Here is a 12,108-nt window from a genome sequence, read left to right as displayed (position 1 = left end):
CTTGGGCAAACACTGGTGCCTGGGGTGTCCTTATCTGCACTTGATGAGTTCATCCCACAGGCTGCGAAGGGCTGGAAGAGTGCCAAGCAAGCATCTGGCTCCCATTCCCATCCAATCCCAGCCTAGGCTCCCATTGTACAGATGGGCACTGTGCCCTAGTGAGAGGGCTTCGAACAAGGTCATGATCTGGAGAGTAGGGGCTGTGGAGAAAGCTCTTAGAGGGCTGAGGCTGCTGGAGACCTCCTTCCAGGCTCAGCATGCTATGTGACCTTGGCCAAGTCTCTGACCTTCTCTGGGCGTTATTGTCCCCAGTCTGTACTTTGGTGGAGATGGTCCCAAGCTCTGACATTGGAAGTTTCTTCAAGTCCTTTCCTGAGCGGTGCCAACCTGCAGAGGGCCTGCAAGGGGTTAAGCTCCCTCTGTTCCCTCTTACTCTGCGCACAGACAAACCCCCTCCTTCTGAGAAACACTTGTAGGAAATCAGGCTGGGCGCTTCCTGCCGAGGCAAGGCGGCCTCAGCCACAGCAGGGGCGGGGAGAGGTGGGGAGCGATGCTTGTCTGTGAGCAGCGGCTGGGGCTGGCAGAACGGCCTGGAGGCGGGCCAGGGCGCCGTGGAGACAGGGGGCTCCCCAGGTTTGGAACAAAGACCTCACATGCAGGTCCCCTGAGCGTGGGCCAGCAGGATGGTGGTGGAGCCTGAGAGAGGTGAGGGAGCGGAGGAGGGTGGGGGGGTCAGAGGAGCCGCCTTCTCCCTGGACAGGCCAGTCACAGGCTCTCTGGGACAGCCCACGCATCTGGACCAGCCCAGCCAGGAAGTGGCAGCTGTGGCAGCCGTATGACTTCTCTGCGGCTTCGGGGAGCCCAGCCCCACCTGGGGCTGGGTGGATTTGGGGGGCATTTCCTCAAGCCTCGGAATGCTGGATCCCAGCCTGAGCTCTGGTTCTGATCTCCCTGAACTTGGGCAAGCACTGGTCCCTCTCTGTGCCTGGGAGTTCTTCTCTGCACATGGCGAGTTTGTCCCATGGGCTGCTAGGGGGCTTCAGATATGATGCATAGGTAGGGAGCAGCCAGGAGGCAGCGGGGGGGTCCCCACTAAAGAGTGGCCCTTCTGCTGCACAAGGACAAGGAGAGAAGCTAGGGAGGGGTCCCCAGACCCAGCCCAGCCCTTCAGACTGGTGGAACAAGAGTCCATAGCAGCAAGGGGCATGGACCTCTTTCTCCTCGCCCTCTACTGCCGCCAGTGGGCAGGGGGCACATCCGGCATGGAAAGTGGCTGGTGCTTCCTCAGGGAACTAGTTTCTACACAGCTGGCAGGACCCCCCCTTGATAACGGCAGGTCTGTGCCCTGCCAGCTAGTCATGGAGGGCAGCTGAGTAGGGAGCTGTGAGCTCAAAAGCCCTGCCTTTTTGGAGAGGCCCAGCCACTTGGTAAAGGGTGGAGGGGGCTTCCTTCCCCTTCCTCTCATTGCCCCACCAAGTCTGATGGACTTGGTCTCAGAGTCACAAGCTCTGGGTTTCGATTGCTGGCCTCACTTCCTGACTGCGAGGTCTTGTGAAAGCCGGCCACCTCTCTCCGCCTCAGTTTCTATAGCTGGGGGATGTCGGGGACTGGGTGGGGGTGGGGGGGCTGCCTCAGAGAGCTCTGGCTGGACAGTACAGGGCTTTGGAGGGCAGGGTAGGCGGGAAGAAGTGGGCTGTGTGGCTGAAGTTGGCAGAGGAGAACCTGGGGACAGAGCTGTGAAGGGAAGGGTGTTCACTTTTGAACTGAGGGGACAGAGAAGCCCCGTGGGGTGACTGAGCCCCTCGGCAAGTGGATAGACACCACAAGGGTCTCACAGACCCTCAGGAGAACCAGGCGAGAGGTGGTGCAGCGGCAGGGAGGAGGCACGCCAAAGACGCGGGGAGTGGATGGTGCTTCCTTCTGGGGCTAGCTCCCCCAGGGCTGGCAGGACCCCCCAAGGACAGCCCAGCTCCTGAGGAGACTTGGTGGTCCTGGGGCCCTCCCGAGCTCAGCCTTCCAACCCCACCGCCCCTCGGAAGCAGGCCTGTGCCCTCAAGAAGGCTGACTAGAACCACCCTGCCTTTGGCCCTTGGTCAGGGGCCCCTGCCGAAGCCCTCGGTCACCTTGTGTTCACCCTCTCAGATCTCTGCCCCTTTGCCTGTACCATTCCCTCTGCCTGTAATGCCCTTCCTCATTCTTCTTCCTCCAAATCCTTTGTCTCTCTGGCCCAGCTTCAGGCTTCCTGCAACAATAACCCTTCTGTACCCCACATCTGAAATTTTGGAACGCTTTTACTCATGGCTGTATTCCTCGTGTATTGTGTAGCGCTTGGCACACAGTAGATCACAGGGTTGGGGTTTTTTTTTTTTCACTTTTTTTTGATGTGGACCATTTTTAAAGTCTTTATTGAATTTGCTACAATATTGCTCCTGTTTCATGTTTTGGTGTTTTGGCCTTGAGCCACATGGGGTCTTAGCTCCCCAATCAGCTTTCCAACCCACACCCTAGAAGGTGAAATCCCAACCACTGGACGGCCAGGGAAGTCCCAGGTTTGTTTTGTTTTGTTTCAAGTTGATTTGCACCCACTGGGCACTCAACCTATGTTAATATCTTTGTTACTCTGAAGTAGGACCTCAGGGAGGAGGAGGGGGTTGAGAGTTGTGAGTCTGTGGTCTTCAGAAGCCAACAAGTCAACCAGGAAACTCAAAGTTCTCCTTTCCCAGCCCCTGCCTCCCAGACCACCCTCATAGGGTGCCGCCTCCCGTGGTTGAAAGGCAGGTGGCGATTTCTCCGTCTTGGTGAGAAAACCTAAGCCCAGCTGTGCAAGGTGGAGCAGCTGCACCAAGCCCAGAAGCTTGCCTCTGGACCCCTGCCTGCTTCTCTTTCTCAGTTGTCTAGTGAACGACTGTCCTGTCCCAGCGTGAAGTCGGCATGTGATTGTGTGTGTGTTGACTGACTGGCTGACCGACCAGTCCTGGAGCCTGTGGCTTGCGTGAAAGTCTGGGGGTGTTGCTCACGAAAGGCTCACAGGTTTGGGGGCCTGGGGAACATGTGCAAAAGTCCAGCCAGTGACCGCAGCTGCCTCTGACAGGCGGCTACCCCTGGTCACAGTGAGATTTCTGCCATGACTGAGTCATCCCAGGAGACAGGATGTTCCTCTTTGTGCACCGGAGGCCTCTGTGATTGGGCGGGCTGCTCTGTGGCATGGCTAGAAAAAAGCCCTTTAAAGCATCAAAAAACCCCATATGCCTCCCCCACCCCCTTCCTTGGCAGCAGTTTCAAAAAGAGAAAAGCAACGGCTTTTAGCACCTCCTACACCTGCCATAGTAGCAGGGTCCGGAAGGCCTAGTCAAGAGCAAAGAATGGGCCTTGCCTGAAGAGCTGTTTAAAATGCAGATTCCTGGGCCCGGTCCCAGGCCCTGGAATCCAGCTCTCTTTGGGTCAACCGAAGGATTTGCATTCTTAGAGGATTTTTTTTCTCCTTGAGTTTTTATTACTATTAGGCAAAACAAGTAGATTGTTTTTTCATTTTTGTTTTTATTTTTAATTGGAATATAATTGCTCTACATCGCTGTGTTAGTTTCTGCTATACAGCAAAGTGAATCAGCCTCTTGTTTGAGTGCTCAGGTTATCTGGAATTTCCAAGAGGGGTACAGGCCCCCCAAGAGGGTATAAGGAGCAAGGATTAAAACTTCCTTTTCAAACATTTGTTTTCTATTGGATCTTTAAAAAATTCAATTATATATATATATTTTTTTAACATGTGTTCGTGTGAGAAGTCATGTGGATAATGTTATAAGAAATACATATATATTAGGTATATGAGCAAATATATTTTTAATGGTGAGTGTGTGATTTAAAAAAATTAGAGACCCCTCACTGGGCCAAAGTCGATTGTTACAAATCCTTTTTTTAAAAAAAAAAACTTTACTTGGAGGGTAACTGCTTTACAATATTGTGTTGGTTTCTGCCATACAGCAACATGCATCAGCCATAAGTAGACACATGCTCCCTCCTTCCTGAACCTCCGTCCCACCCCCCAGCTCCATCCCACCCCTCTAGGTTGCCACAGTGCACCAGGTTGAGCTCCCTGTGTTACACAGCGACTTCCCACTAGTTGTCTCGCTTATATATAGTCATATACATGTTTCATTGCTACTCTCTCAGTCCATCCACCCTCTCCTTCCCCCACTGTGCCCACAAGTGACAGTTGCAAATCTTGCTGTCACTAACCAGCTGGGTGGTCTCGGCCACATCACTATTCCATGCTGAGGTCTAGTTTTCTCATTTGAAAACTAGTTTTCTTTTGACCTCCTTACCTGTTTGGGGTGAGAACAGATTGAGAACAGGCAGTAAAGCCTCTTGTCTGGGCCGGCACAGAGAGGGTCCAGCCTGTGTGGTGGGGATCATGCAGAGGCTTACAGGGTGATCTGGGGGACACTCGAGGAGGAGGGTGGAGAATTGGGTCTGGAGAAGAGGGTGAGGCCCCTGAGACCAGAGAGGGAACAGCGTTATTCCCTGTTCCTATGCCAGCCCTTTCTCTGGCTGAGCAGATCCCTGGGGGACTCTGTCTAGAAATTGTTGCCTGCTGGCTTTTCTCAATGGTAAAAACCAAGGCTCTGACCAGGACCCGATCACTCACGAGGCTGCAGGGACAAACAAACACAGATAAGTCTGTCCTGAGAGGCCTGGAGTTATTCTCACGGTCCCCAGGGCATGGAGGGAAGAGCCAGGACCCGAGCTGCAAGGTGACCTCTCATGACAGCCTTGTCCTGACCTGTGCATGGCTTCAGGCAAGGCCCCGCCACGCCCTGGGCCTCAGTTTCCGCATCTGCAGAGTGGGTCCTTTGCAGGAGCTCCTTGGGCGGGCCCATGCCACTGGTCTGTCAGCTTTGTGTTTCCAGGACTCAGAGGGAGTGTCTGGGGGGTGTTGGCTGTATCAGGAGGGGAGAGGAAATGGGAAGGAAGAAGAGAAGAGGAAGAAGGAAAGAGAAGAGGAGGCAGGCGGTGAGGAGCCCTTCTCCAGCCATCCTTCCCTTGCCACGGCTCCCTCAGTAGCCAGGCTCTCCCTTCTGGTTCATTCTCCCCAAGCAGCCAGAGTGAAACTTCTAACCACACCTCTGGGTGCTCTCCCAAGTCGGGGATATGCTGCAAATTCCTGAACAGGACCCAAGAGGCCTCCTGGGTCTGATCATCACATCTCATGCCCACACTGTCTGTTCTCAGAGCCCCAGCCCCTGCCTGGAATAACTCAACCATCAGGAAACCATGTCCATGTGCCCCCTCCTGCCTCCAGGCCTTTGTACTTGATGGTCCCCTGCCTGGAATGCTCTTTTTCTTTTCCAGTTGAGGTGAAATTCACAACATGAATCTAACCACTTTCCAGTGAACAATTCAGCAGCATTTAGTGTATTTATAAAGTTGTGCAACCACTGCCATCTAGTTCCAAAACGTTTTCATCACCCCCAAAAGGACGCTTATGTCCGTTCAGCAGTCACTCCCCTCTGCCCTCTGCCCCAGCTAAGAGTGCTAGTCTGCTTTCTCTATGGATTCACCTATTGTGGATATTCCATATAGACAGAATCATACAGTATGTGGCCTTTTGTCTTGGGCTTCTTTCACTTAGCATCCTGTTTTGGAGGTTCATCCCTGTGTGAGCACTTCATTCCTTTTTGTGGCTGGACGTCATTCCTCTGTGTGGATGGACCACAACTCGGTTGTCCATTCATCCTTGGATGGACATCTGGGTTGTTTCTACCTTTTGGCGGTTGCAAACGGTGCTACTGGGAAAGTGCGTGTACATGTATTCATTTGAGCACCTGTTTTCAATGATCTGGGGTACCAGAATGCTACTTTCACCATTCCTTCACTCTCAGTCTTGATTCTTACCCGAGGGGGCTCAGGAAGTTTCCCAGAGGATGTGGTCCCTACATGGGACCTATCCTGACTTCCTGGGCCAGCTCTGGACCCCCGGGAACCCTCCCTGGGCTTCCCCATTGCTCTCTCTTTGATTTGTAGTTGCCGGTTGTTTGTCTGCTACCTCTGGGCCCTCAGTTCTCATGTGAGCAGGGCCTGTGCCCCAGCGCCCACATGTGGATGCTGGCACACGGTCACAGCACACAGGGAATCCTGCCGTTTGCCGACCTCTGGGCTCCTTATCCTGTATCTCAGGTCATTTTACAAAATGCTTTAGGGAAAGAAGAATTATTACCCCAGTTTTACTCACGAAGGAATCCAGGATAGAATGATCGAGCCAAGGTCATGCAGCTTCAAAGGGCTGGAGCCAGGACTGAACCAGGGCTTCTGATTGCAAAGTTCCTGCTGCTGATTCCTGCTCCTGAAGACAGGAGGGGGCTCAAGGACTCATGGTCTCCCTTTGATTGTGTCCCCGACAGGCCACAAGCAGGATGGCTGGTGCTGAGATGGGCCAGTGGGGACTTTGGTGCACATAGGAGCAGCTCCACCTCCTGAAGATGAAGGGGCCCAGGTGAAACGCAGGCCAGGCCCAATGGCCAGCTCTGGAACAGAGGTCCACTGGGTCGAGCCAGGCCTGGGGAAGGGGCCGCAGCGGCGGCGCTGGGCCTGGGCTGAAAAGGGAAAGGATGCTGATGGGGGTAGCACACGCAGCTCAGAAGAGGAGGGACCCTTTCCCACTGCGAACAGCCCCGAGCTCCTGGAGGACTTCCGCCGGGCCCAGCAGTGCCTGCAGCCACTGAAGTGGGGCCCAGACTCACAGCCTGCTGGGTGCCAGGATCCTGAACCCGGAGAGTCTGCAGAAGAGGGTGAGACTGACTCCCCTACAATGCCACAGTGGTACCCCGAACATCCCACCTTCTGGCGGGAGGGAGGCGGGAAGTGAGTGTGGAGTTTCAGAAATTTTTTAAATGAAAATCTATGAGGTCTATGCTTAAAATTTTTTTTAACTTTTAATTTTATATTGAAGTATAGCTGATTAAAAATGTAGTGATCTTTAGGTGGACAGCGAGGGGACTCAGTCATTCATATACGTGTATACCTTGTCCTCCAGACTTCCCTCCCACCCAGCTGCCACGTAACACCGAGCAGAGTTCCCTGTGCTGCATAGTAGGACATTGTTGGTTATCCACTTTACGAAGCCTATAATTTAACATTTTTTAAAGATTTAAATTATATACACAATATTGTCCACTGCAGAAAAATTAGAAAATACAAACCAAAAGAGAAAAAGACTGAAAATTACTCATTATCCAGATAGCTGCTCTTTTTCGTATGTGTGAATATATATATATATGTATATGAATATGGAACATTCTACAAGCTATATTGTATCTTGCTTTTTTGTAACTTAACAGACATAAGCCCTTTCCCAGCTTATCAAAGAGTCTACAACAAGTCATTTCTAATGTCTGCTTAGGAATTCCATGGTGTGGGTATTCCGTAATTTGTTGAGCTAATCCTCTTACTGCTGAGCAATGGGTAGTTTCTAGTTTTTTTGCTATTACAAACAATGCAGGGGTATGTCATTAGTCTATCTTTGCACACCTGATTTGATAATAACCTTGATAATTTTAATTGCCTGGTTCAGGGGTTATGCCCATTTTTACAATTTTTGAAAATCCCAGTTAGCAATGAGAATGGTGGCTTCCCTTGTTTTCTAAAATAACCGTTCTCTTTGCATCAAGAACAACTGAGACTAAATTCCTAGCTTGGCTCATCAAGTCCTTTGTCCTCTCTGAAGCTTGATTTTTGCCATCTGTGAAATGGGAGTAATAATACCATTGAGCTTGATTACGTTGTGCCTACTGCATTTGAATATGAATGAAACACCCCTGTCTTAGGATTCTGCAATCAGATAGGCCCTCATGGATGTTAGAGAAGCCATCAAGCCGATAGTAGATTGTGCAGTGACCCCAGGTTCCTCAGGTCAGGTCTGTGTAAAGTGGGGTTTGCCCACAGCTACCCACTCAGGAGCCATTTCTGAGCTCTCCTCAGGGAATGGCGAATGGGATCTCTTCCTGAGGTCACATGGTTACCCCCTGCTGTGACATAACAGCTGCTGCCATGTCCTATGTCCTTACTGTGTCCCAGGCACAGGGCTGAGCAGGGTGCAAGCCTGCCTCCTTCTTTACTCACCACCTTCTGCCAGTAGCAGAGACTAGCCTCCAGATAAAGATCACCACAGCGGTCAACTTCTTGTTCATGGCGCCCTGTGAGGGATCAGAAAAGCCAGGAATGAACCCACGGCTGCCTAGTTCCAAAGTCTGACCTCTTCATCCCACTGCATGTTCCCCATCAGCAGAGATTAACTTGCCTTCATAGCTGGGACTTTGCTTCTAAGTCCAGAACTGCTCTGAGCCACTGCATGAGCAAGTTACTTAACCTCTCTCAAGGGTGCTGCTGTAAACAAGAGAGGCTTGCTAAAGGAGATTTTAAGCAGTGGAAAGATATAGAAGTGCCAAGGCTAGAGGAAAGAGCATGCAGGAGCAAAGAGTGACATAAGGACTGTGGCAAAGGTGCATCTGCCAGAGCAGAGTCTGTGCTTGGTGGTACCCAGACTGTATCTCATGAAGTTGACATGGGGTCTAGGATAGAGTAAGTGCTCAATAAACATTGACTTCATGGATGATGCATAGATGGATAGATGGATGGATGGATGGAGGGATGAATGGGTGGTGGGTGGATAGGCAGATAGGTGGATAAATAGATGGATGAGGGGATGATTGGGTGAGTGGGTGATAGGTGAGTGGGTAGTGGATATGTGAATGGATGGATGGATGGGTAGATGAGTGGGTAAATGGATGGATAGTGAATGGATAGGTAGGTAAGTGGATGATGGATGGGTGAATGGGTGGATAGGTGGATGGATGGATGATTGGATCAATGGATGAGTGGGTGACAAATGGATGAGTAGGATGGATGAATGAATATTTCTTGAGCACCTACTGTATAATAATTCCAACAACTATCCATTTGGGGGGGCGTTTTGCATGCATTATTGTCTTTTTTCCCTCCCTTCCTTCTTTCCTTCTTTCTATTCTGTCAACCAATTTTGAGCACTTCCTCTGCAAATACAATAGTAAATAAAAGCAGAGGATGTCTTCCTTCTCATGGAGCTTACAGTATAGTGGGGGAAGAAAATATTAATGGAACAATCACATAAATAAATAGAAAGCTGCCACCGTAATAAGTATTTCAAAGTAGATATATTCCCTCATGTGAAAGCCTATAAAAGGGAGATTTTGACCTAAGTTAGGAAGATTAGAGAAGGCTGCCGTGATGAGGTCAAGGTTGAGCTAATGTGTGAAGGACAAATAGGAGTTAACTAGGCAAAGAGAGGGAGAGAGGACCCTACCAGAGGGGTCAGCATGTATAGAGGCCCTGTGGCAGGAGAGGATGTGGCATAGCTAGACCAGGGAAAGACTGAGGGGGACCATGGAAAGAGATGGAGCAGGAGAGCTAATGGGGGGTGGAGACAGTGACCTTCGGCTCATGTTAAAGGCTCAGCTCTGTCCTGGGAACAACAAGAAGATGCTGGTGAATTTTCAGATGGAGGATGAGATGATTAGGTGGCTGCTACAGTGGTCCAGGCAAGAGAGAATATCAGCTTGGGCAAAGCTGGTGGTTCTAGACTTCAGGGCAGTAGGTGAGTTTGAGAGCACCCTAGGAGATAATCAGGACAGGAGCAGGTGACAGGTTGGATTGTGGGGTTTAGGGGGAGGGAAATAGCAAAGATACCCTGCAGCTTTCTGCCTTGTGCAGTTGGATGGGGTGATGTTTCCATTTGCTGAGACAGGACACATTAAGGGGACAACCAGGTTTGAGGATTGAGGTTGGAGGAACTTTGAGACCACCAGAGGAGGTATTAGGTTAAGTATTTGCTCATATGGGGGAATTTACTGGGCTTCTTGCCGTCACCCCATATTAAGAAAATGAAAGCCCAGGGGTTGAGATGACGTAGGTAATAGGACTCAGTGAGTCCAGGTTTAGTGTATACAAAGCCATGATGTGTCTTTCCAGAGTCTGAAGAAGAGGATGAGGACAGCCCAGAAAGTTCCAGCTTGCCTCTCAGCTGGCTCCCCCAGCAGGATCCTCAACCGGACATGACCAAAGAGGATCCAAGTGAGGCTCTGCAAGGTCCTGAGGTCCAGGAAGCTGGAGAGAGCTCCCCAAGGTTGGGGTATGAGACCTATCTGAGCTCAGGGGGCCATGGGAACACCACCCCCACCGCTCTAGACTGGGGTCAACCCGCAGGCTGGGTGGCTTCTAGCAAACAAGCCAGTGGAGACAAACTTCCAGAACATTCTGAGGTCAACCCAACTGTTGACTTCAGCTCACCCAGGTCCTGGAGCAGTGGGACTGTGAGCCTCAACCACCCCAGTGACAACCTGGATTCTACCTGGGAAGGAGAGACTGATGTTCCCCAGCCCACTGCCCTGGCAGAAACTTCACCCCAGAGCCCCAGCCACCACCTCCTCAACCCAAACGACAGAACTGAGGGAAGCGTTGCTCTGGCAACACCCGCGGAATTCCAGGGATCCTCAGCACCACCCGCCCAGAGCCTCCAGTGTCCTGCAGATAGATGGAGGAGAGAAGCTACCAGCCTCTCCTGCCCTCAGCCCGGGGACCAGTCCTGGAAGCAGACACGGATATCACCTAAGCCACTCCCTTCCCGATTCACCGGTTCCATCAGCCCTCTCAATCCCTCACCTAGGCCAGCTCCGCAGGACAGGCCGCTACCCAGGCCGGGAGCCACTCTGGCTGGCCACTCATCTTCTGATGCCCCCAAGTACGGCCGGGGGCGGCTGAACTACCCGCTCCCTGATTTCTCCAAGGTGGGACCCCGGGTGAAGTTCCCCAAAGATGAGAGCTACCGCCCCCCCAAGGCCAGGAGCCACAGCAGGCTGCCCGAGGGCCCTGCCAAGCCACTGATCTTCAAGTCTCCTGCCGAGATTGTGCGGGAGGTGCTGCTGAGCAGCGGAGAAGTCTGCGCCGAAAAGAACCCACCTCCTACCCACCCCATCACCAGGGTACCCCAAGAATTTCAGACACCCGAGCAAGCCACCAAGCTTGTCCATCAGCTCCAGGTAAGCCCGACTCACTTCCACCCCAAGGCACCTGCTGGTATGGGTTGGAGGCTGGATAGGATGGGTCGGGGGGGCTCTGGGGGATCTGGGGGGCCTGTCAAGGAGCCCCCTGCTCGTGATGGGAGTGTTGTACCCCCAGCGATGAAAATGCTCCCAAGCCCATTGTTCAAAAAAAAGCAGTGATTTCACTCATGCTATAAGGATAGGCTGTGTTTGTTTTTAAGTCCTGCTATGAAAAATTCGAAACATACAGGAGAGGAAATAGCAATAATGAACCCCCGCAGTCCGATCACACAGCCATGGCTACCTTTTTCATCAATGACCTCACCTTTTCCTCCTCTCACCTGCTACTAATGGGGTACTTTGAAGCAAATTTTGGGCATCAAGTCATTTTACCCCCAAATATTTTGGTGTGTATGTCTAAAAATAAGGACTCTCTCTTAAAGATAATTGTCAGCCTACCTAAAACTTAAGGCCCATTCCTTAATATTAACCAATGTCCAGTCGGTATTCAGATCTCCCGCTTTGTCTCATAAATGGCTTCTTTATTTCAGTTTGTTTGAATCAGGATCCAAACACAGCTCAGATAGATATTGCTTGTTGTGCCTTTCAAGTCTCTCCCCACCACCTTCTGCCTTTTTTTGTTTGCTTTTTTTTTTTCTTTGATGTGGACCATTTTTAAAGTCTTTATTGGTTTTTTTCGGCTGAGAGGTATGTGAGATCTTAACTTCCTAGCCAGCCATCAAACCCAAATCCCCTGCATTTGAAGACAAAAAGTCTTAACCACTGGGCTGCCAGGAAAGTCCCTTCTTTACATGTTCTGCCAAATCTCTTTCTTCTGTGTAATTTATCTGTTAAAGGAACCAGTTTTGTCCTGTAGAGTCTCCCGCATTCTGGGGTTTTATGATACACCCTCTGATATCTTTTCATGTGTCTCCTTGTCCTTTCTTTACTCTGTGTTTCGCCCAGTTAGAACTAGAGGCGTTTCCACATTGTAGTCATTTTTTATTTCCCATCTGATCATAGTTCCATGTGGGAAGGGATT

General features: G+C 51.0%; 1 protein-coding gene and 1 long non-coding RNA gene across 4 annotated transcripts in view; one reads left to right on the top strand and one right to left on the bottom strand.

The window, feature by feature from the left end:
- AKNA (AT-hook transcription factor) overlaps positions 1-12,108 on the top strand; it is a 56,773-nt gene that overhangs the window by 9,463 nt on the left and 35,202 nt on the right. For 2 of the 3 annotated variants that reach the window (XM_081574948.1, XM_081574954.1), the window contains exons 2-3: positions 6,396-6,782; positions 9,997-11,063. In XM_081574948.1, the coding sequence (XP_081431074.1) occupies positions 6,509-6,782; positions 9,997-11,063 (1,341 nt within the window). In that variant the 5' untranslated portion in view covers positions 6,396-6,508. Of the gene's footprint in view, positions 1-582; positions 706-6,395; positions 6,783-9,996; positions 11,064-12,108 lie in introns of those variants that run through there. The other variant, XM_081574938.1, reaches the window with a different exon arrangement.
- On the bottom strand, positions 6,908-10,467 carry LOC145540391 (uncharacterized). Its single transcript, XR_014078344.1, has 4 exons — positions 10,042-10,467; positions 8,291-8,376; positions 8,113-8,186; positions 6,908-7,116 (listed from the first exon to the last, which is right to left on the bottom strand). It is a non-coding gene; the product is annotated as an uncharacterized LOC145540391 (long non-coding RNA).

The sequence above is a fragment of the Giraffa tippelskirchi genome, chromosome 1, assembly GCF_054371585.1.
Source record: "Giraffa tippelskirchi isolate mGirTip1 chromosome 1, T2T-mGirTip1v1.2.pri, whole genome shotgun sequence".
NCBI classification, from domain to species: Eukaryota; Metazoa; Chordata; class Mammalia; order Artiodactyla; family Giraffidae; genus Giraffa; species Giraffa tippelskirchi.
Note: the sequence above shows the minus strand (reverse complement) of the source record. Positions and strands in the feature narration are given on the sequence as shown.